The 23,813-nt window shown below is 56.8% G+C and overlaps 2 protein-coding genes across 8 annotated transcripts; one reads left to right on the forward strand and one right to left on the reverse strand.

Moving 5' to 3' along the window:
* Positions 1–5,064: 5,064 nt before the first annotated feature.
* PLA2G3 (phospholipase A2 group III) lies at positions 5,065–9,337 on the forward strand. Its single transcript, XM_028124585.2, is given in 7 exon segments — positions 5,065–5,602; positions 6,591–6,723; positions 6,969–7,103; positions 7,385–7,695; positions 8,361–8,490; positions 8,603–8,719; positions 9,124–9,337. Coding segments are annotated over 7 exon segments (1,578 nt in total).
* A 1,263-nt stretch (positions 9,338–10,600) lies between these two features.
* Positions 10,601–19,096, reverse strand: INPP5J (inositol polyphosphate-5-phosphatase J). 7 transcript variants are annotated; one of them, XM_088019303.1, is made up of 13 exons: positions 18,971–19,096; positions 16,197–17,344; positions 15,716–15,832; positions 15,488–15,596; positions 15,176–15,292; positions 14,660–14,835; positions 14,099–14,210; positions 13,848–13,957; positions 13,527–13,710; positions 11,765–11,902; positions 11,526–11,603; positions 11,296–11,400; positions 10,601–11,092 (listed from the first exon to the last, which is right to left on the reverse strand). In XM_088019303.1, the coding sequence occupies exons 1-13, from the start codon at positions 19,079–19,081 to the stop codon at positions 10,601–10,603; spliced, it is 2,997 nt and encodes a 998-aa protein (XP_087875429.1). In that variant the 5' UTR covers positions 19,082–19,096. The 7 variants fall into 7 exon arrangements, with proteins under 7 accessions (XP_087875429.1, XP_027980562.2, XP_027980563.1 ...); XM_028124761.2 differs by having other exon boundaries at positions 16,197–17,362; XM_028124762.1 differs by having other exon boundaries at positions 17,301–17,362; positions 18,971–19,081.
* Between the last annotated feature and the right edge of the window lie 4,717 nt (positions 19,097–23,813).

Here is a 23,813-nt window from a genome sequence, read left to right on the forward strand (position 1 = left end):
GAAGTAGATTAGTGGCTAAGTAGGGGAAGGGAGGAAGGCAGAGTGATTGTTACCTGTTACAGGATTTCTTTTTGGAATGATGAAAATGTTCTGGAATTAGGTAGTGGTGATGGCTGCACAACTTTGAACATACTTAAAACCATTAAGTTGTACACTTTAAATGAGTGAATTGTATGGTATGTGAATGATATCTCAATAAAGCTATCACCAAAGGCAGAGGGCCGGGGAGGTCACATGGTGCTGTATTCATCTGAAGGCTTGATTGGGCCTTAAGGATCTGCTTCCAAGTGGCTCACTTGTACAGCTGTTGAGTGAGCCCTCAGTTCCTCACCATGTGGGCCTTTTCACAGGGCTGCTTGAGTGTCCTTGAGTGTCCTCATGACATGTTCACTGGCTTCCCCAGAACGAGTGATATGAGAGAGAGCAAGAAGGAAGGTACAATGCCTTTTATGACTAAGTCTCAGAAGTTACGTCATGTCCACCACATTTTATATACTAGGAACAAATGACTAAGTACAGCTCACACTGAAGGGGAGAGGAAGTAGCCTCCACCATTTGAAGGAAGGAGTATCAGAGAATTTGTGCACATCTTTAAAACACCACAGCTTCTAATGTTGTTCAATTAGAATAGTTTCCACGGTCCCTCTGACTCCCCATCTCTCTCTCTCTTTTTTCTATGCATAGTTTAATAATCTGTTAAATTGAATCTAATGTGTTTCTTCCTATCTATTGCGATGTCTAGGTGGTTTTTTTTTTTTTAAGACTTTATTTATTTATCTGAGAGAGAGAGAGAGCCGTACAAGTTGGGGGAAGAGCAGAGGAAAAGGGAGAAGCAGACTCCCGGCTGAGTGGGGAACCCCATGCAGGGCTCGATTCCAAGACCCTGAGATCATGACCTGAGCCGAAGCCAGATGATTAATGAACTGAGCCACCAACTCCCCCTGAGATATCTAGTTTGAAACACTGTTGTTTCTCAGTATTTATTCCCTCAGACCTGGGGCTGGGCTTCGTTTATGCCATGGATGCTTGGGTCTGAACTCCTACCTGGAAATCTTATGAGGGATAGTTTTGTACTCAGATTCCTATTCCTTAGCCCTGGGATCTCCTGGAAGAAGACTGCTTTCTGGGCTTCCTCCCAGCTGTCAGACTCCATCTGCCCATTGAGTTTCTTCTTCTGATCTGGGCAGGGGCTGCGCCAGATGGGCAGATGGAGTCTGACAGCTGGGAGGAAGCCCAGAAGGCCCCAAATGGCTGGATGAATTCTCAGGTGTGACAGCATCAGCTGCAGCACCTACAGCATCTGAAGCAGCATTGGGGTGGATGCCACTGTCCTCCTGGGCAGCCCCCAACCAATGATGGGGCACAGCCAGGGCATTAGGGCCTGCCTGTTTCTGACCAGCTGGGGCTCTTATATGGGTAGTCTGCACCAGAGCTCCCCGTTGGCTGGCTGAGATCTGCTCAGAGTGGGACCACAGTGTGATGCTCTTACCCAGCTCTCCGTCCCTTCTACTCCCTCCCCATAGATGTCAGACTTGCAACAGCCTGAAGGCTTTCCCTGCCCAATCCTGCTTCCTCCCTATCCCCTTTATCTTTCACAGGCATTTCCTCCACTACATCTCTCGCACTTCTAACTCCATCTTGGTGGTGGCTTCCCAGAGGACCCAGCTGACACCCAGGTCCTAGCCTCCCTGGGCTGCCAGACCCTGTCCCGGCAGGGAATGCATTCCTCTCCATCTCCTGACTTCAGCATGCTCTGTCTCTCCTCCCCTCCTCTCTCTGTTCAGGGCCCCCCCTGTGCCTGGCAGTAGTAGATGCTCGATAACTATTTGTTTTCAAATGAACGCAGAATGTTCTGGAGCTAGGCACTGCCTGCACCATTCTCCTGGCACAGATAGCTGCAGAGAGACCTCCAGATGGAGTAGGGAACGCAAGCTCCAAGGGCTCCAGGCAGTGGGGAGGAAATCCCTGAGATGGGGAGGTGGTAGGGGAGCCAAGAGCCTCCCAGGGTCACGGAGGTCCTCCCCACAGGCCAAGAAAAATCTGACCTGTCTTCTCACCTGGTCAACTATGCGACTCCTGGCAAGTGACTTCTCTTCTGGAACCTCACTCCATCCATCTCAACAATGGGATGAGAAGCCCTGCCCTGCCTGTCTCCCTAGGGAGGGGCAGGGGTTGTGAGCATCAGATGAGGTCATGGCCTGGAAAGGGCAGGATACCCTGGGGCCTGGGCCTGGGGTCAGGGTGTGGAGGGGGAGAAGGCACAGAAAAGGCAGGAGGAGAGAAGAAGGAAGGGAGAGAAACAGACACACACACAAACTAGGAAACTATGAGATATAACAAGGGAAGGAATGAGAAAGAGAAGAGGAAGGGAGGAGAGAAACAAGAAGACATTAAGAAACAAAAAGAGAGGAAAACAGAGAGAGGGGAAAAAATTAAGAGAGAAACAGGAAAAGGAGGGAAAGAGAGTTTGGGGAGAGGACAGGGATGCTCAGAGCCAGAAGAGCACAAGAAATGAGATAGAAAGGGAGGGAGGGAGGAGAGAGAAAGAAACGAGGAGAATCTGAGCCAGAGAAGGAAAGAGACCAAGAGACAGAAGGATGAGAGAGAAGCCCGAGGAGACAGAGCGATGAGGACTGATGCGCAGAGCGAGGGATAAATGATCAGATCCCATGGACCCCTGCCTTACTCTCCCGGGCACCCACTGTGCACCCTGCCCCACCCCAGACAGGTGGGGATCCAGAGGAAAGCCTCAGCTCCCCTTTTGTCTGCAGGGCTGGGCCTGTCCCGTCCTGCCGGTTGGCTCCTGGGATCCTCTGTGCCAAGGCCTCTAAGGGGCACTCCAGTGGGAGGCAGGGCTCCAAAGTCTACCCTGTAGGTTGACTGACGTGGCCACAGGGTGGAATCTGAAGAGAAAACCCAGTGACACCTTCCCTCGAGACCTAGGCAGGCCCCTACCTGCCTTCCTTTGGGGCCCAGACAGGAAGAGACCTCAAAGGTCACTTCCATTGTTTTCTTCACTGTACAGAGGAAACCAAGGCCCAGATAGGGGCAGGGACTGGCCTGAAGTCATACAACCAGGTCATGGCCTAGCTGGGGCTACCTCTCGTGGGTGCTGTGGTCTGAAAATCTGGGGACTTGCTTCTTCCTGGCCAAATTGTTTCCTGCCCAGGGATGTCCTGAGGCTTTAGGGACAGGGTCTTGGAGGCCAATCACTGTGCTGAGAGTCTTCCCCAACATCCCGGGAACTGACTACTGTGATTAGGCCCATCATACAGATAAGGAGACTGAGGCCCAGAGAAGTTAAGACTTCAAAGCCTGAGGCCACACAGTGCCAGGACCCAAGTTAGGTATGTCTGACCTTGAAAGTTCGGTTCCTGCCATGGGACCTCCCAGCCTCCCTGGGTGATGGGCTCTGTAATATGGAAAAGGGGGCAGAGGTGGGTGGCCATCCCTACAACTGGGGAAAATAACCAGAACATGGTCTCCAAACAGTAGAGTTCTTTCCAGAGGGACCCACCTTTGTTCAGTGGTGTCCCTACCTTTGGGGACCCCAGGTCTCCCTACCCTTCCTGCCACCACTCTCTCTATTCCACACCCCCTTTCCCAGCTTCTTGAGAGAAAGAATTTGGCTCCTGGACTACTCCCACCCTCTTTCCCTTTTCATTGTCCCCAGCCACGACCTTCTGAGCCGCAGGCCCAGGCTGGTTCTGAAGCACAGAGATGGGCCTGCACTCCTGGCCGCCCCCATTCTCCCTGCTATGTACAGTGAGCTTTCCTTCCCCAGCTATGCCCGTGGCTCTGCCTCGCTGGGGCTCGCCCTCCTGGAAGATTCTGGGATGGAGATTGAGAGGGATGTTGGGGGAGCGGGAGGCTGATGTGCAAATGGACAGACAGACAGACAGAGAAATCACTGTCCCCGGCAGCCCTGACTTCCCAGCAAAGCTTTCCAAGAGCTGTGCTGCCAGCTTCGAAGCCCTCCCTCCCTGGAGCCTGTCACCTGAAGTTTCCTCACCCTCAGCGATCTTCCGTTTCTTCATCTGCACTGTGGGTGTAAGCATCCCAGCTTTCCTGGACGGTTGGGAGCTGGATGATACGTTAGCTTTGGGACACAGAGGGCTGGCGGTAGCCCTTCCCTGATGGAGAGACCATTCCTGTCCCTTGGGGAACACATGATGACCTGCTGTGTCCCACTGGTGGCAACAGTCCAAGCATGGAGATGGCTGCAGACTCAGCCCTCTGCCCAGCCCTCCACTCCTCTGGAGCCTATAGTCCCTGCAAGTCCAGAGCATTAGCCCTGCCCCATGCCCTGCTCTCAAGGCCAGCTCTGGCTCTGTCTCCACCATATATCAGACCAGGAGGGTTGCTGCTTGGCCAGGCTTGTGTCTGGGAGTCCCAGCAAGTGGGGAGCCCTAGGGCGCTGTCCCCTGATTATGCCAAGAGGCTTTCTTAGAACCAGTCCTGGGCGGTGGTGTACCCCAGGTGGCCAGGGGATGGACGCCCCCTTTCCCAGAAGCCTCAGGAGCTCCCAGGGGGGTGGCCACAGGGCCCTAGCCCTGCCCTCAGCTCCTTCACCTCGGTCTGGCAGAGGCCATGGCCCCCTGCCAACTTTGTGGAGATGGGTGTGGCTGCCTCCCTGGGGCAGAGGGCTGAGGATGAGTTCTGGGAGCTTCCTCTGAGTCCCTGAACCCCTTTCCCTCCCCAGGAAGATAGAGATCCTCTCCTGGCCCTCTGCCCCAGCCAAAGGCTTTGGCTATCACAGTCCCCAACCAGGCGGGGCTGGCAGCAGGTGACTAGATGAGAAAGGCATGGTGAATGGGGGCGTGGGCCCTGGAGAGTGCACTCTTTGGCCAATCAGCAGCCTACCCAGCCGGTGGATTCAGTTACAAGCTGGAGATCACCTCATACTCCAGCCTCCTTCCTACTCCTCCCAAAGCTCCATTCATTGGCCCCGCTGCGCCGGGTCTGCAGGGCACTGCTTCCGCTCAGTTGCTAAAGCTGCTGCCTCGTGGGCTGCAGGGGTTGGTGTCCTGGGGGCTTTGTCTGACTGGGCTGGTCTAGGACGGAATGGGGGTTCCGGTAGTGCTGTTAGGGATGCTGAACTTCCTGGGAGTGGCTGGGGGGGGCTCCTCTGCCCTCCGCTGGGACAGCACCTCCTGCCACTTGCTCAGGCCCACCTCTGGCAGCCCCTTGGGGACTCTGAGCTTCCTGGGAAAGGATGCCCAAGGACTGGCCCTGTTCCAGGCCCACTGGGACAGGCAGGGGAGGCTGCAAGCGTGTAGCTGGCGAGACGAGCCAGAGCTCACTGCAGCCTTCAGTGCCCTCTGTGCTGGTGAGATCACCCGGGGCTCCTTTATCCACACCCCTGGACCCGAGCTGCAGAGAGCCCTGGCCACACTTCAGAGTCAGGGGAGGGCCTGCCGAGGGCCTGAAGAGGGTTCAGCAGGGGCTAGGGAGAAGCGAGCAGCAGGGACCAGGGAGGAGCAAGCAGGACACAGAAGAGCACCTGGCAGCAGAAGACCCCAGCGGGTGAAGAGAGGCTGGACCATACCTGGCACGCTGTGGTGTGGAGTAGGGGATTCTGCTGGGAACTCCTCGGAGCTGGGTGAGCCATGGGGACGTGGACTGGGGGGCAGGGGAGGGAAGTGCTGGTTTTCACCCTGGCCCCAATTCTCCCAGGCTGTATGTCCGTGAGGGATTTCAATGTCCTTATCTGTAAAATGGGGGTGACCCTAAGTCTCATCCTGGGTTGCTTAATTTAGGTCGTAGATGGGAAACGTCCTAGTCAAACCTCAGAGCCCTCATTAATCACCATCCCTGGGAGGGGTTGGACTGGGGTGGGTCCAAGGTTGGCTGAGCCAAAAAGCCATTACCCAAGAGGAGGCTTTATGAGGCAGGATGCCCAGCGGAGGGGACGCCAAGACCCAAAGGCCTGGGTTAGCAAATTCAAGCTGAACAAGTCGCTTCCCATCTCTGAACCTTGGTTTCCTCACAGGTACATGGAGATGATATTTCCCTCACTGAGCTGCTGTGAGTTTGGGTGTGGGGAGTGTCAGGCAATTGGGAAATGCTCAGTAAAAGGCACTATTGCTCAGATGGTAAGAACTTGGATGACTTTTGTGCACTCAGTACAGCTGTCTGTGCACGCATGGTGGGTTGGGGGAAGGCTTTGGCACCTGAGTTGGAGCAGATTGGCATCCTGGCAATGCCTCATCATGCCAGCGAGAAAGGATGCACTCTGCCTCTTTGCCATTCCATTCTGCACACATTCATAACTTGGGAGTTTTATTTGGGGCGTGAGCTTGGGAGCTCTAGAGGCAGACTTCGCTTCCCCTGAGGAAGTTCCTTTCCCTAACAAGGCCTCCTGGGTAGGCTGCCCAGCATTTGGAGCTGCCCAATAAAGGCTGTGCCTGGTTGCTCTTGTCAAGCTTTGAAACTGAGAGTCTCACAGAGGGAGAGTGGCCTGAGGCTGCCCAGGGTATCTGTGTCAGGGCTGGGGCAAGAACAAGGTCCCTGCTCCCTGCACCATCGAGGCATAGCCAGCGTGGGGTGCCCAGGACCCTGCTCAGCTGGTGCCCCTCTGCCTCCTGCAGGGGTCTTCCAAGGCCCTGATCTCTGCTGCCGGGAACACGACCATTGCCCACAGACCATCTCGCCCTTCCAGTACAACTATGGCATACGAAACTACCGATTCCACACCATCTCCCACTGTGACTGTGATGCCAGGTTGGCAGTGGGTAGAGAGGGCTGGGTGCTCAGGGGTGGGATAGTTCCTGGGTGCAGAAACTGGGATTCCAAAGAATCCTAAAGGATCAGCCCGCCAGACCCCACCGTGCAGGTGGGAAAGCTGAGCCCTAGGAGAAGAGACCCTTGGATCCCAAACCACCTGCATGGTAGTGACTGGGTGGTCTTGGAGGAAGAGAGGGGTGGCCCTCTTTGGTCCAGAGACCTGAGTGCCAGCTCTTGGGCAGGTTCCAGCAATGCCTGCAGAACCAGCAGGACTCCATCTCGGACATCGTGGGTGTGGCCTTCTTCAATGTGCTGGAGATCCCCTGCTTCGTGCTGGAGGAGCAGGAGGCCTGTGTGGTGTGGTACTGGTGGGGAGGGTATGTGGCTGCCCCCTTCGATCCCCTTCCCAGCCAGAGGGGGAGCCCAGGCTCCAAGCCCTGGGAGGGAGGCTTGTCTGTATGTCCATCCTCCAGCGAATGATACCTCATCCTCCCTGTGCTCTCCTCAGGACAGGGCCCAGGACGCAGACCTTCCTTGGGTGCTCCACATAGGCCAGTGGGACAAGGGATGGCACTGACAGAGCCTTGGTCTCCATGGAGATGAACCTGGGGTTTCTGGGGTAGGGGGGGATTGTGAGTTACCAATTGCCACCTTCCAGGTGTAGAACATATGGCTCCACACCCCTTGCCCGCCTCCAGTCCAGGAGGACTTTCTACAATGCCTCCTGGAGCTCCTTGGCCACCCCCATGACTCCCAGCCTCGAGAGCCCAGCCCCCAGCAGGCCTCCGCAGAAGCAGCGTCCTCAGAAGCGGCTGCCACAATGGAAAGGGTCTAAGCACCCCCACAAAACCAACACCACAGCCCTCCGTGTCCCCATGGCCTCCACCAAACCTGATATGTCCCCCACAGCCTGGCTGGAGGTCACCCATCCAGGCCTCCAGGGGCCACAGAATGGCCTAAAACCTCAGGGTGAGCTCAGAACTTAACTTTGGGGGTTCCTGATGTGGGAAGGTGTCCCTGCCTCTGTGCGGGGTTGAGGGGCCCTGTGTTGCTTCCTTCCCTTTTCCAAACTCCTCCTGGGGCGTCCCAACCTCTCCCATCAAGTCACATTGCAGCTAGAAGGATTTTCGTAAGCCCTAAACTTGCCCATATCACTCCTCACTGAGCCCCCACCATAGCTCCTCTTAACTCATGATGTCCCAACACCCGGGGGCCCTCAGGTGCTGCTCCTGCAGACTCTACTCCCCAGTTGAAACTCCAGTCTTGTACGCCTCATTTGGTTCCTCCAAAGCAGCTTGCTCTGTCCCACCTCTGGGCCTTTGTGCATGCAGTTCCTTCCGCCTGGAGCACTCTTGCCGAGTCTTCTCATCTGCTTAGCAGTCTCTTCCTCCAAAAAGCCTTTCCTGTCCAACATTCTGGGCTCTATGGTGGCACTGTTGTGTGTGCATGACAGTGTGCGTGTGCATGTGTGTGTGAGACGTGTGTAGCATTCTGAGGGCAGGAAGGACATGAGACAGGGGGACACTGTGTGTGACTGAGCACGTGTGCCTATGTTTCCCCTACATGGCAGTGGGCATCAGTGGGGCTTTGCTGGGGGACCGGGCTCCCCTCACCACCATGCCCCCTGCCCCCAGATGCCCGCCGGGCCTGCCGCAGCTTCCGCCGTCTGGATCAATGCAAGCAGCAGATCGGGCCTCAGGAAACCAAGTTCCAACTGCTCAATAGCGCCCATGAGCCCCTCTTCCACTGCAACTGCACACGTCGGTAAGGCCTGCTTGGACCGTTGGGGGTGGGCAGCCTGCTGCCAGTCACAGAGAGGGGGCTCCTGGGTGGCCAGGCCCTGCCCTAGCCTAAGCCTGCCTCTGCCCTCACTCAGTCTGGCACGCTTCCTGAGGCTCCACAGCTCAGCTGCGGGCACCAACATGCTTTGGGAGCTGCTAGGCATGAACTGCTTCAAGCTGGCCCCTCCACTGGACTGTGCTGAGGGCAAAAGGTAAGTGGCGGCAAGGCCAGGAGGGAGGGGGCATTTTCCCAAGGTGGGGGGTTACCTATCCTCCCTTTGTGTGCCAGGACCAAGGGGATGGGGAAAGGGGCTAAGGCACCTCTGTGTTCCGTCGTCATCATCCCCTACTCCCTGGTGCTCCAGGTACAGCTCTGCAGTTGGCTTGTATGGGTCCATGTTGACTCTGTCACTTCCTATGTGACCTAGCAAGTTCAGTCACTGCTCCGTGCCTCCATTTCTTATTTGTAAAAAGCTTGTAGAAACCAAGGAAATGGTATGTGTGACACTATGACACACAGAGTCCAAGGCCTGCCTGGCACACAGTAAAATGTTTGCTTAACTCTTACTCCTAACCTAAAACCATGACCACCCGCTCCACTTTTGTCTGCTCACAGCTGTTCCAGAGACCCTAGGGCCATCAAGGTGACAGCCTGGCACTTGCAGCGACTTCAACAGAGGCGACGCCAGCTCTGGGGTGTGAGCACAGGTGAGGGGCAGGTGTGGCCTTCCGATCACCCAAGAGCCGCCATGTCATTCTATGACCGCTGCCTGCAGCTGACCCAGGCAACCCGGAGACCCATCGGGCGGCAGAAATCCTAGAACGAATGATCTCAGTTCCGCCTCTCCTGGGCACCACACTGGACCCTGCCCCTAGCTCTGCTAGGCCCCAGGGGGTCTTGGCTTCCTCTCCATGTGTTAGACTGAAGCATGGCTTGGGCCCCTGTGGACAGCCAGAGGACAACGAGAGGCAAGGCTAAAATGCTGGACCACGTCTCCTGCTGTGCTGAATGATCCTGAGGTAGTGACACAACCCCTCTGTGCTTGGACGTGGTGTTCAGGAGGCGCATTCTGATGCCCTGGGCTTGGGCCTTGCCAGATGGGAATGGGGAAAGGGTAACTTATTACAGCAGCCTCAGGAGGTACACGCTCCAGGTTGCAAAATGAACACATCTCAAAAGCCTGTCCAAGGAGCCCCAAGCGCCTACTTGCTGAGGCCTGAGGCAGCAGGTGGGGAACGGGATGTTACAGAAGCGCCTGTATCTGAATCCAGGAAAGGGGAGGGTGTTAGGGGGCGCTTCCCAACTCTTTTCCCTGGGGGATCCCTTCTCAACAGCTGTTGTGCCCTTCCTGGCCCAGCCTTGGCCCATTTTTTCCTACCCGAAACCCAAATTCAAATCTCCTCTGTGTCCTTGAACGAGGGACCTCCCCCACTCTGAGCCTTAGTAACTCCTCTGAAAAGGGGCAGTGTGACAAGGACCTACCTCACAGGATGGTTGAGGATTAAGTAAACCAATACATGGAGAATGCTTAGCACCTAGTAAATGTTCCCTCCCTCTAACATATAGCCAAACTGTGGTTAGGCATCTGATTCTGAGAGGTTCACCTCCTGGAGGCCTCAGTTTGCCCACCTGTGAAATGGGTCTAAGAACTGCACTGAACTCCACACGGCAATTCTGGGCTGTGGTGCGGATTAAAAGAGCTGGCCTGTGTAATGTATACAGCTGGTTCCTGGTAACTGTCAGCTCTATCATCCTCTCGCCTCTTTAGTCCCTTTCTCTGCCTACCCCCACCCCCAGACTGCTAACGAGTTAGGAAGGAGTCAGCAGTAATGCTGGAGAATTTAATTTCTAATTGATGACCTCCAGGATTGCAACCCCCCCCACCCCATCTCAGATGGGGGCTGATAGCGCTTTGCTGATTGTCACAGTTGAGGTGCCAGGACTGAGTTTGGGGGACCCCACTTGGCCACCCCTGATCAGGACAGAGTGGCAGGTGTGGATGAAGCCGGAGCAGCGGCAAGAGGAACACAGGTGGGTTTGCAGGAGATTGGGGCACAGTGGCGGCCACCTGGGCCCATCCGCCCACCCACCCTCAGGGCCCCAGACCCCCTTCCTCCAGCCCCTGCCGGCCTTGGCTACTGGGGGCTGGGGCCTCCCGATTAGGTCCCCAGGAACCCCCCCCACCGGGGTCGACGGTCTCCAGGCGCAAGGCAGGCAGCAAGCCGAGGCTTCGAGGCACAGACGGTGGGGAGGCCCAGGGACTGGGCAGCCCAGAGGGCCCCTCCTCACTACTGCCCCGGCTGCCACCATCATTGCTCCTGTCAGGGGCCCCCCGGGGCAGGCGGCGGCTCGGGGGTGAGGGGCTGCGGCTGGCACCACGGCGTTCACGGGATGAAGGCCGCAGGACAAAGCCAGGGAAGCGGGCCAGGCCTGGGCTGCGGCTACGGTGTCTCTTGGACTTGCCGGGGCTGGGGCTACGGGACTTGGGTGCGAGCAGCTCCAGGGTACTGTCATCCTCATCCTCTGAACTGGTGCTTGAGCTGTCTGTGCTGCTGCTGGCCGGCTCCGAGGTGGGCAGCGAGATCTGGGGGCGGAGGCCAGTGACTGGGCTGCCCCATGCCCCAACCAGCCAGCCGCCGAAGGCATCTTGGAGCCACTCCCACCCTGCCCATTAGCAGAGCTGGGAAGGTCAGGTTCCTTGTAGGAGATCATGGAGCAGAAGGCAGAGGCTGTGGTGTTTGAACAGGGTCTTTTAGCACCCTCGATCCCGCAGTCTGAACTACTCACCTGGAAGGGCTCAGTGACACCAATGAGGATGCTGTGCGTGTGGCTGTAATAGCCCAGGATGAAATCTCCATGGCCCTTGGGCAGCGACTCCTCACTGAAGGTCACCTGGTGGGCCCAGGACATAGGCCCAGGTTGGGGTCAGGGAGGCAGCCTCAAGGACTGCCCAAGCCAAGTCCCGAGCTCCAAGGGCAACGGGGACTTCCTCCCACCCTCCCCCTCCCTTTCAGTACCTGGTAGATGTTCCCATCCACATCCTCGTGTTTGGCCCAGACATAAGCCACGTAGTCCTTGCAGTGGCGGAAACCCACCTGGGGTGAGAGGATTCAGGGTGGTGTCTCCTCTCACCTGACTCCAGCAGCCTCCTGGGCTAGCAATGAACTCTGGAGAAGCCAGTGAGCCCCCTGGGCCCCTGGCTGCTTTCTCCAGGCCCTCCCTTCCCTGAGGCACTGACCGTCCCTGCCCTTCTCACCCGGTACAAGCCGATCCAGTCCCAGGAGCTGCGGGCGAACACGGTTTCGATGCGGTACCTCACCACAGCCTGCTCTGGTCGCACCCACTCATCTGCCACCTCCAGCCGCACTAGCGGCACGTCGTCCCTGTAGGCAAACTGCCCAGGGGCGGGGGCCACATCAGGGGAGACCCTCCAAGTGTCCTTGGGCCTGAGTCAGCACAAATCAACTGAGAGAAAGAGCCTTTGAAGCCACCTTACGGATTGGCAAACCAAGGCAGAACAGGTCTAGGATAAACGCCAGGCTTCCCACCTCCCAGCCCAGGGCTCTTTATGCCCATAGCCTCCTTAGGGAGTAAGAATACAGCTTTGAAGCGAATAGAGTAGCCCTTGTTCTGCCCTTGCTCCCACCTCAGGGAAGGACTGAAGATGGTGTGTCAGCCTCGGGCTTTTGTCTAGGACCCACCCTCCCCCCATTTATCAGGTTTCGGGTTTCCCTCCCTCCTCAGCTTTTGAGCCAGGCTGTTCCAGAAGAAACCAGAACATCCTCTCCTTGTCCCTAGGTTCCTAACAGCAGGTTTGCCTGGGGTGGCCTCTTGGAAATGCTCTCCAGGGCCTCGCAAGGTCAAAATGCTTTGGTCAAGAGACTTAAGTTCTCTGAGCCTCTTGGGAGGAGAATTTGGATATCTCAGAGCCTACAAAGGCATTCAAAGGATGACAGAGCCCCAGGGCCTGGCATGCAGTAGGTGCTCAACAGGTAATATTCTGCAAGGGTCAGAGACCTTGATGAGGAGGGAAGGTCAGGGTGGGGCCCCCCAAAGAAGTGGTTCTCAAGGTGAGGCTCCTGAGGGTGAAACCTCACACCCAAGTCTTTTACCAAAGGTCATGGGAGGCCAGACTTGGGCAGATTTCCATTGCCAGTTGAGGGTACTGGCCAATGTCCCACTGATGGACCACATGACCAAGTTACCAGGGAAAACATTCTCTGGCCTGCACACTCCCTCTTATCAGATCAAGGAAAGGAATCGGAGAGTCCAGAGTTGGGTTTCAGGACTGGAAAGATGGGATCTACCTTCCTCTCCTGCTGAGTCGCTGTGCAGCTTGGGGGTACATACCTACCCTACTGGTGGGCCTCAGTTTCCCCATAGAAAAACAGAGTGTTGGACTACATGGTCTCTCAGGTCCAGTTCTGACATCTAGCATTTCTCCTTTTTACTTTGGCAACCAGAGACCTCAACCCTAAACAATGCCCTTCTCACCTGGTACAAGCCGATAACTATACTATACTAACTATTTAGAATTTAGCTTTGTATTTTCATCTCTCCATTCCTCCTCCCCATTACTACCTCACTCATGGTGCCTGGCACATGGTAAAATGGTAAATGAATAACGAATAAATATGAATGAAGGCTATATGGAGTTTGAATAAACATTTTGATTTTTCTGGTCTTATTATGTGACTATATAATGTGAATTTTAACAGAAGTGGTCCTAATCCTTTATCAGAACAGAGTTAGGGATTAGTGGAGAAGGCATGGACTCTGAAAACAGATTAGCTTGGGTTCAAATCCTAATTCTTCTGTTTATCGGCTGTGTGACCCTGATGTGATGCCGTGTCTCTAAGCCTCAGTTTCCTCATCTGAAAATGGAGATCATAACCCACTCCCACTCCGCTGCAGGGAATGGATGCTGCTGAGGGCAGGTGCAAGGGCTTACTGGTGGGCCGTGGGATGCTGAGCTGGACCTAGGGATGTCATGACGGGAGGAGGGGGCCAGGACTCACCTGCAGGACGAACTGGGCAGCCACTGGCTTGTGGTCACTGACTGTGTATTCCATGTGGCTGCCGTAGCTGTGTTGGGTCACCTGGAGGCGGTGGCTTTCCCGTCCTGAGGGGCTGGGACCTACACCCGGAGCCTTGACCTTCCACAGGATACGGTCTGTCCAGGCTGGCTTCCGCTTCTTGGCACTGAAGTGGGCAGGGGGAAGCCAAGTTTCAGGGGCTGGGGTTTGAGGCACAGCCCCCAGCCTTGCTTCTTGCCAATCCTCTTCCCTATCGAGAAGACCTCAGCCCGTGTCTCCACCTCATCCCAGTGCTGAGCTCACCTGGTATCATATTTGTTAGTACCCACATCAAATTTGAAGGTGGGTGCAAAGTTGAGGGGCCCTTCCTGGAAGCCCTTCAGGATGGGCCAGGTGTTCTTGGCCATGTTGAGCTGTGAAGGTCCAAAAGGGCAGAATTGGACAACAGCTTGCACAGGACAGGTGAAGGCAAGAGCCAGAGCCTAGTAGTATACAAAAGTGTGCTGGGTCATGCTGTGTGTTTGGCATTTAGGGTGCGGGCTGGGATTCTGCACCTGGTCCTTCTCCCAGAGCTGGTGGAGCTGGTCGCTGTCGATGGCAAACTTGACGAAGTGCAGGTCATAGCTCTCAATGCGGAAGTTGAGGTCCCCAAACCAGAACACGAGGCTGTTCAGGGGTGGGCGTCAGCAGGGTCCATGGGGTGAAAGAGCCCAACCCAGATCCTTCTCCACCCCCATCCAACCCACAGCACTGGATGCCCCCTTGGGATGATGCAGTGGGGTAGGTGGCTGCGGACCCTCCAGCCAGCCAAGGAACAGCAGGGGGATGCAGATCTAGAACAAAGTTTGATTGGACCCTCAGCAAGGCCCTGCCCCTCAGCAAAGCTCCACCCTGCAGTTTCTGTCCTCCATCAACTTACCAGCATTCGTGTTCCTAGATGTAGTTTAGCGCCCCCCCCCGCCCCCCCGCCATAGGCTCTGCCTCTACCCACAAGGCCCACTCAGGCTGGTACTCAGGTTCCTGTGGCCAAATTTTTGAGACTCTCGCCTCTGAGGCCCACCTCCTCCTTCACTAGCCCCGCCCAAGCTCCACTTGGTCCCGCCCAGAGCCCATACTCGTGATCCAGGATGCCATGCGCCCCGGGCCCCGGGAACTGCTGGAGGCTAAGGATGGTCTGGAAGTTGTCCTTGCGCTGCTCTGCCTTGTCCATGTGCGCTGGCAAGTGGCAGTTCAAGAAGCAGAGCATGTGCCCGAAGGCCGCCAGTCGCACGCTCACTCCACCCTTGTTGCCCTTGGGAGACACGGTTGATCGAGTCATGGGCGGGGCCTAGGCAAGTAGATGAGGCACTGGGCGGGGCATAGAGAGGGGCGAGGCCAGCCAAGCCCGGTGGAAGAGGCTTAGAGAGCGGTGGGCTCTACCGCAAGGAGGGGAACCCTGGGATGGGGCAGGGACAGGAAGGGGGCTGGGTCTAGAAAATGGTATGGGGCGTTGGGCGGGGCTGGGGAGAGACAGGCGACAGCGTAAGGGGTGGAGCATGGGGAGGGGACCTTGCCAGTGCGTGGAGGACCCGGAGGACTAATCTATAGACCCGTTAGGGCCCAGTCCCGTCCCGGGCTGCTCCCATGCTCACCCAATAGCCACCCAGGCCAGTGCGCGTGCAATCAGTCTGCACGTCCCTCAGGAAGGGCAGGTGGTAGTACTTGGCGAACAGCAGCAGGATGACGCCCTGCATCCGCACAGTACTCACCTGCGGCGGGAGGCGACGAGGTTGAGGGACCGCACACAACCCCCGCCCTGCTGTGCGCTTTCCCCCAGTTTCCCCTATCCTCCTATTTCGCGGACCCAGCAACAGAGGTCCAGCAGGCCCCACAGTGAATCCACGCAGAGCTAGGGCCGGGAATCCAGGGGGCTCCACCCTTCCAGGGGCTGAGGGAGACGTTACCAGCACGAAGTTGAAGGGTGCCAGTGCGTCCATGAAGAGCTCGCTCCACTGGTCTGTGAAAAGCGCGTCCTTGAGCCGCTTGTTGATCATGGAATTCACTTCCTGCAACCTGGGGGTGGGGGTGAGGCGGCTGTCGGGTTGGGGGTGCCCTAGAAGCCCTTCCCATGGGCAAGGGTCTGGGAGGCACGAGGGATCCAGGAATGGGGTCCACCCGCCCAGCCCCCTCACCCTATGGCAATCATGTCTGCCCCATCACTGTCATCACCGCCACTGCCCAGGTGGAGGAGGGATGTGACGTCGTCAGGCGGCATGGCCGTGCCCACGTTCCATGTGACCACAGTGATCCTGGGGGTGGGGGTATAGGAGGGGTTACCACTGGGCACCGTTCCCTCCTCCTCCCTCCCTCCCACAGGGCTCTTTCTGGGGAAATAAACTGAGGCACAGGGGTGGGTGTAAGCTCTCAGGAGGGGGACAGTGGGCCCAGGATCCCTCCTACCAGACTCTCCCAGAGGAGATGGATTGAGGCAGGGGTGGGCAAGTCCCTTAGGAGAAGATGCTGTCTCCTGAGGGTCCCAGAGTAGGCCCAGTACCCCCAAAGAATCTTCCTCAGGGAAGTAAACTGGGGTAGTGTAGGGTAAGCCACCCTGGAAAGATGGCTAGTTTCGGAGCTGGAGCCCCACCAGTCTTTCTTGGGAGAAGGCCCCCTCACCAGAAGCCAGGGTCGCTCTTGCAGGTAGGCTGAGCTGACCAACAGGATGATGAGGTGGGGGTAGAAGGGGAGGTGGTGACCGGAGCTGGAGTTTCTTGGGGCCGAAGACTGGGGCTCAAGTGCCCACTAGGCCCTGCACCCTGGGTGCCAGGCCTGGGGAGGGCCATCTCAGGGGCTGGGGGGACACAGGGGGAGCGGTTGGGGGAGCGGCTGGGGGAACGGCTGGGAGACCGGGGTGGCTTGGGCAGAGGTGGGGGCACAGTCTGGGCCGAGGAGGCCCCTGGCCGGAAGGTGGGGGACAGAAGTCCTGGGGAACGGGAGGCAGGCTCTGGAGGGCCCTGGCCCGCATCCAGGGGCAGGGTCTGGGGTGGCCGGGGCAGGACAGGATCCTCGGGGCTGCTGCGGGGGGCCTCAGGCCGGGCTCTGAAGGAGGGGGAGATCCAGGGGTCTGCGGGGGGTTGGATCAAGGATGTGGAGCCTGCAGGACCAGATGCCTGAGCTGAAGGCTGGAGATGCTCTTCGGAAGAGGGGAGAGGTTTAGGGGCTGGGGCATCCCTCTGTTTAGCTGGTGTCCATCCCACAGAGGCCGAGGCTGATGTCACAGAAGCTGGAGCCAGGGCCTGGTCCTGAGAGGATGACAAAACCGGACTGGGCACTGGGGAAGAGTTGGAAGGGGGTTGTGGGGGCTGCTCCTCAGATGCCAGGGCCAGGCTCAGGCCTGAGGCAGCCAGTGCTGGCTTGGGTCCCACGGAGGCAGGTGGCACCTGCTTCTGGTCCCTGGATGTTGGAGACAGCCTGGGCCGCAGGGTGGCTGGGGGAGGCCTCGGCCCTGCCAAGGCGGACGTCACCAGCTGCCCCAGGGATGCTGGAGCCAGGACTGAGCCTGAGGTCACTGGAGGCGGCTTCGGCCCAGCTGAGGCAGACATGACTAACTGGCCCACAGATGTTGGAGCTAGGCTGGAACTGTGGCGGGCAAGAGCTGTCTTCTGCTCTCCAGGGGTAGACAGTGGAGCCAGGGTGGGTCGAGGAGACGCCAGAGCCAACCTTGGCCCCTCTGTGGAAGGTGGCATAGCTGCTCGTGGTCCCACAGGTGCTAGAGCCAACCTTGGTTCCGAGGGTACTGGGGCCGCATTCTCCTTCACTGGGAGCTGAAAACTTGAGTCCACCTTGCAGAAGACAAGTCAAAGACTCAGGGTAACCCTCACCAGGGGCTTGGGCCCCAACTTCCATAGAGACCCCAGCAGACTCCATCTAGCTAAGAAAGGCATATCTTTGCAAGGAAGTTCTTCCTAATTTCTCACCACAGTCCATTCTGTTGCAAATCAGCTTCTCTTTTGGAGGAAATAGGATGCAGAACCTTATCCCCTCCCTCAAGTCTGACACCTCTCATAGATGGGGAACTTAAGACCCCACCTCAAATGAGGCAGGGTGTGAGCCTGAACCCGAGGGTTCTCTCCTTGCCTTCCTGGCTGACACCCACTCCCTGGCCATGCTGGAGTTTGGGCGCCTGGAGCCAGCTTCCCTGGGCAGCCCTCCCTGCATTTCCTCCTGCTCCCCTGGCTAAGGGCTACTGACCTAACACCCCAGATCTGCCCTCTCTGGACACCCTGGGTCTAGCCTATTCCTCTCCTTTCCTCCACAGTTCCTCCAGGAACCGTCAGCTTCACCCCTGCCAAGCATCCTGAACTCCTTGGTCACGGTCCTCTCCTCCTCACCCATTCCCAGAGCTCCATATAGGAGCAAGAGCCCAGGGCTAAGACTAGCCACGTCAATTCCAAGCCCAGCTCCGTGTCCCCTTAGGCAAGCACCCCTCTGCCCAGGGCCTCAGTTTTTGTCTGTAAAATGAAGATATCTGATAAAGGGTCCCTAGCCACACCTTGCTCCTGAGAAGCCTTGGTCTCCTATTCTCTGCATTTATGAGCCGAACATTTGCTAGGGTTCCATTCGAGCCCCATGGAATAGTCCGTCCTCATCAAGTGTGATTCTAACATTCAGAGCAAGTGCAGGATTCTGTTGATCCTGGCATTCACTTCTCTGTGCCCAATTGCACCGTGTCCTGTCTCCCCCACCTTTGAGGACAGGCAAGCAGGTATCCTCCTTTTGTCCGGTAGGCGGAGTGGGGGGACGTGAGGCCCTGCGGGGACCTCCTCTCTCTTTCCCATCTGTCCTGTTTCTGATGCCCCTGTCTCCGGAAGACAGGATAAAACACGTCCTCCGCCAGGGAGGGCAGAAGGTTTACACCCGCCCTGAGGTGGCCCCAGCCCTGCCTCCAGACATGCAGCTCTGTCTGTGTCCCATGTCCTTCTCGGTTCAGAGGACCTGAAACTCTGCCTCCACCTTCCTCCTCAAACTTAGCTCTTTGAAGCTGCATTTTGGGCATCCTCCTTTGCTCCAAGTGTCCCCCCAACCACCACACGGCCTCCAGCACTAACAACTTAGACATCCCAGATGTCACCATTTTAGTCTTCGGGGACAAGCCTCCTCATTTTGCATTGATTCAGAGAGGACAAGCAACTTGCCCAAGGTCACACAGCAAAGCTGGAGCACAGCTGGATCCCCTGACACCCAGTCCAGGGCTCTTCTGGGGGCTCCTGGAGATGGCTAACTCCATCTCTCTCTGGGTGTCCCATCACTGCCCCCTCAGCCCCCAGAGTGCCCTGTTTGCCTAACCCCGCTAGTGGGCAGAGGAGAGTGCCTGCCCCTCAGCTAGGGGCACCAGAGTGCCTGTGGTGCGTGGGGCTGTGTGATGGGGGGTTAGGTGTCAGGGGTCTTACCTTGGAGGGTGCCCCAGTTTGGGAAACCCCATGGGGCCTGGGCAAGGGCAGGGGTCCCAGGCCAGCCCGGGTGCCTGGCCTCCTGCTGCCGCTGCTGCTCTGGCCCTCCATGTCTGCAGCCCCTAGCAGCCCAGGCTCCCTGGGCTCAGGCTCCAGCTCCTCCGCTCCCGGGAACCAGTGATGTCATCAGCCGTTTCAACCTGCTGAGAATTTAAAGACACAGGCACCCACTTCCCAACCCAGAGGTGGCCAAAGCAAGGTGGCCTACCCTCTGGGAACCCTTCAAGCTGACTGCTGAGACTGAAATGGCCATGGGGCGGGTTGGAGAATGTGCCCATTGGCCTGGCTTGGGTCCCAACTGGCGACATGGAGGAGGCCCCCTGTCTGCCCCCACCCTCCTGCCAGTAGGCCTGGCTGGTCCTTACTCAAAGGTGGGGTATTAACACACCTGAGGGCAATGTAGAGACAGGTAGCTCAGAGGTCAGCACCCTCTCCAGGGCCGCAGAGACAACCGAGCCCCTGCCATGATCCTGTGAGCTTCCTGACTCCCTGCCAGCCCAGGGCTTGCTTTGGCCCCCACCTTTGCCCCATTTTCTGTCCTTGGTGCCCGCCCCCTGCCTGGCTCTATCCTTCCCATTCCAGAGCCAGACACTCAGGCTCCAGCCACTGGAGTCCCCTCCCATCCCAGCCTCAGCACCGTCCCCTGCTATTCTGCAGACACCGGGCCACCTGCCCTGGATGTCTTCACAGCCCAGCCCCTCTCAGCTTTTCTCTCTCCAGTATTCATTGGGTGTGGTTCGGGTGAGGGACTAGCTCAAGGTCACCTGGTGAGCTGGGGAGGTCTCAAGAGTTTCAGTGAGGAAAGGGAGCTTTCTCAGTGACCCAAGACCCATGGGAGCCAATTGGGGTGTTTGAGGGGAGGGAACTAGGGTGGAGAGAGGCCCAGCAGTGGGGGAACAGACTGGCAGGAAAGTGAAAAACAGGCCCGGGAAACTTCGATGGCCAGCACCCAGCACAGGGTCCAGGGAAATATTTGCTGAATGAACCGATGACTCAGTCAGTGAGTGAGGAGAGTGAATGAGTGACAGGGCTCAGATGTGGCCCGGGATGACTGTGGGCCCTCTGATTCTGCCTCCTTCCCTCTCTCACTCTTATCTGCTAAGTAGTCCCTGAGATCCTGATTTCTCCAGAATTGCTGAATTGCTTCGAGAGGAATGATCGCACTCAGTGTAGCCAGAAAATGTCCAGAGTTTTGTACCCAGAGCTCTCTGGTGGTCCACGGTCACCTATGTAGCCTCATGGGCCTGTGTGGTCCCCTGCATGAAAGCTGCATGGACAGATGCCTCGTCTCCTTCTCCTGGATGGGTTTCCCCCCTCTGCTTGACTGTCTCGGGGTCTAGTCTGTGTTTCCCAGCCAGCAGTTCTGTGAGGCGGGAATTTGCAGGGGCTGAGCCCCAGACCATGTTAGGGCCCTGGAGTAGAAAGGATTTGGGGTGATGAAAGATGGTGGAAGTGATGAGTGGCTACAGGGGAGGTGACTGTGGTGGAGATAATGATGTACGGAATTCTGATGATGGAAGTGGAGGACCGACACTGATGATGGAGGCGCTGGTGATGTTTCGGGTAAATGGAGGTCGTGGAGGTGATAACAAAGGTACAGCTGTTGGTGATGGTCGAGGTAGTAGAGCGAAGCGATGGTGGTCACTGGGATGAGGGTGATAGTAACGGTGGAGGAGAGATGGGGGCAGGGAGGCAGCCGGGCTGTTCCACTGATAGAAGAAGAGGTGGTGGTGGAACGAGACATGGTGGTGGGACTCAGGCCACCAGAGAGGGAAGGAAAATTTGGACTTACCCTGCCCAGTCATCTGACTCCTCTTATATAGATGAGAAAACGGAGGAAGGAGCCCCCCCTGCATGAGTACTGGCCTCCAATGCAACCCTGGAAGTTGTGGGGGGGAGCAGATCCCAGTCCCTGGGGCCTGTCGCAGAGCTCAGCCATCCACAGCTCAGACAGGGACGTTGGTGTCCTTTGGAAGCCAGGCAAATGTCATGCAAATGAGCATGCAGAGGGTTGCTGCACACTGCAGGGCAGCCCAGGATTTCCTGTCATCGTCCCTCCCTGAAGTCAGATCCCACAGGGGACTTTGTTTCTGGCCTTGCCACTGGCTTACCTGGGGAGGTCGCTCAGATTCCTGATCTGTGTAGGAAGATAAAAACAGTAGATACCTCCTAAGGTTGCTGTGAAGATTCAACAAGAGGATATATCTGAAGTGTTTAGCACAGAGCCAGGCACAAGCGAGCTCTCGGCGAGGGCAGCGGCTCTGCAGTTGGCATCACCACCATCATCATCTGCTCCAACCTGCCCATTTAATGGATGCTGAAACTGAGGTCCAGTGTCAGTTGCCTTCCTGGGGGTAAGGGACAGGGGCTCTGAGACCCAGACTTGGCTTTGCCAGGAGAAGGGGGTGGGGGAGCGGACCCCGGTTGAGAAGGGAGCAGGGTAAGAGCTATATTTGAGCTCCTGGTGTGATGACTAAGGAGGTTGATAACAGGCTCTGGGGCTCTGGGCGGCAGGCTGGGGGCAGCTGCCAGGGAGAACCGCCCCCCTGGAGACAGCTGTCTCCAAAGGCCCCTCCTGGCTCCCTCCCTTTCCTCACTCCAGGGAGTAGGGAGGTGGTGTGCTGAGACAGAGGGTACATCTTGTCCAACCCGCACCCCCCACCTTGGAAACTCTTAGTGCTACCCTTCAGGCTGTTTAGGTCAGGAATAGGAAAGGAGGGAGCTGGTGATTGACAAATTATCTCACTCTCCATAGTAACCCTGGGAGGTTGGTAATAAGATCCCCATTCGACAGAGGAAGAAACTGAGCCCTAGGGATTACACAGCCATTAGGGGACAGAGCATGGGGTTCCCAGGGAGAGATTGGATAATTCTCCCCCACAGAAGTGACTGTTGAACTCCTCCTTTGAAGGAGAGTCAGTGTTGCCAAATTGCAAAAAAGGAGAAATGCCCTGGGAAGCAGAGGGAGGAGCAGGGGCAAAAGAATGGAGCATGAAAGGTCCAGGCTATGACAGTATGACAGGATGCAAAATCTGGATATGTGCCCTTGTGGTCCTTTGGCTCAGAGTAAACCCATCATAAGCGGGGAAGGGAGAGAGACTTTTTCTTTCCTCCTCCTCTTCCTTGAGCCACCTCCCAGGAGCACCTGAGGATGGTAATGATACAGAAGGGGCTGTCCTCCTTCCTTTCGCTCCCTGGTCACCCTGCCCCAGGCCCACAGGGAGGGAGGTCACACTGTGGCCACTAGCTGATAAATAAATCCCTTGAGATGTAGAGTGTGCCATAGGCTCCTGTAGGAAGGTAGAAGAGGGAAGCATTAAGGAGGGCTTCTGTGAGGAGGAAGCATACAGGGCACAGAGGAACACTTCCCCTCCCTTCACTCCAGGGTTCCTTATTGCTCCGAGTACAGTACCACATGTTATGTCATTGTCTCCTCATTCTCCCCCTCTGGGGCAAGTGTCATCCTCAGCTCCCATTCTGCCCCACAGGAAATGGGTTCAAGCAGGAGTGACTTTCCCAAGGTCACACAGCTGGGGCTGCGCTCAGGCATCCCTCCTCCCTCTCCTCAGCTCCCCCTCCTCCCAGGCAGGCCAGCACCCGCTGTCAGCTGCTCTGAAGTGAGTGGCTATTTTTATTCTGGTGCGAGGGGATCTCGGGCAGCAGAGCCATGTAGGTTAGAAGACTCTAGGACACCGGCTTCAGCAGGAAAGGCGAGGCTTACTGCAAGAACATAAGCTTGCCCGGAGGGCTCTCATTTCCTGCATGCCAACCTGCCCTGGGTGTTCATGTACCAGAAATTGCTTTTTGGGAGCTCAGAACAGAGCATAGAGCCAAACTAAACCCTGGCCCTGATCCCAGATCCAATTTGAGCCCCAATTTTGGTGTTAACTGAGCCCTTATCCCATGCCAAGACTGACTCTATACCCTACCCTGACCGTAGTCTGAGATCGAGCCCTGACTCTACCCATGTACAGAGCCTGATCCAAGTCTGACTAAGGCTGATCCCAACTTGAGACCTTGATTCTGGACCCAGATTGAGCCCTGATTCTCATCTAAGCCTGAGCCATAGTCATTGACTGAATTCTAACCCCAGTCCAGACCAACCCTTGATTTTAGACTGAGCCCCAACCCCAGGTCTAGACTGAGCTCAGAGTCTAGTCATTAACTAAATCCTAAACCTGGTGGCAGATTGAGCTCTGATTTTGGTCACAGACTGAGCCCGGAGCCAAATCACTGATAGAATCCTGACTTCAAAATGAGCTCTAACCCTGGGTCACACAACCCTGGTCACACACTGAGCCCTTGTTTTAGACTGTGCACTGACCGAATCTGGTCAAAGGCTGAGCCTTGAATGTAGTCATAGACTGAGCCTTGATCTTGGTCACAGACTGAGGTCCAAGCCCAATTATTGACTGAGCCCTGAACTGACTCCAGCCCCAGACTCAGTTCTAAATCTGGCTTTAGGCCAAGGGCTGACCATGACCCCGATCCCATTACAGACTAAACCCCAAACCCAGCCCCACCCGAGGAAGGCTGCTAGCCTAGATTACAAAATGCCACATAAGGGCATGGATTATAAGCAGAGATCTGTTCAGGGAGAACCTGGGACTCCCATGAGTGCTGATGCCAGAATGTTCCCAGTACTCTTGTGGCTAGTGTCTCTACCACTGGTTCCACTGGCTGGCTAGTCAACCCCCAGCAGCCCAGGCTCTGGCCCCTCTAGGCCACAGCATCTAGGTTAATGCAATGAGAGTGGTTTGGTGGCATCTGTCCAGTGAACAAT

This window comes from Eumetopias jubatus, unplaced genomic scaffold (assembly GCF_037043125.1).
Source record: "Eumetopias jubatus isolate StellerSeaLion01/CBP00866 unplaced genomic scaffold, mEumJub1_p1.0 scaffold_16, whole genome shotgun sequence".
In the NCBI taxonomy this organism is placed as follows: Eukaryota; Metazoa; Chordata; class Mammalia; order Carnivora; family Otariidae; genus Eumetopias; species Eumetopias jubatus.

Coding starts and splice junctions, on each gene's coding strand:
- INPP5J (XM_088019304.1), bottom strand. CDS start 19,081: ATGGAGGGCCAGAGCAGCAGCGGCAGCAGGAGGCCAGGCACCCGGGCT. Junction 11,903..13,526: donor CTGCCCAGTTCGTCCTGCAG/GTGAGTCCTGGC, acceptor GCCCCTGGGCAG/TTTGCCTACAGGGACGACGT. Junction 11,401..11,525: donor TGGATGGGAACATCTACCAG/GTACTGAAAGGG, acceptor TGGGCCCACCAG/GTGACCTTCAGTGAGGAGTC.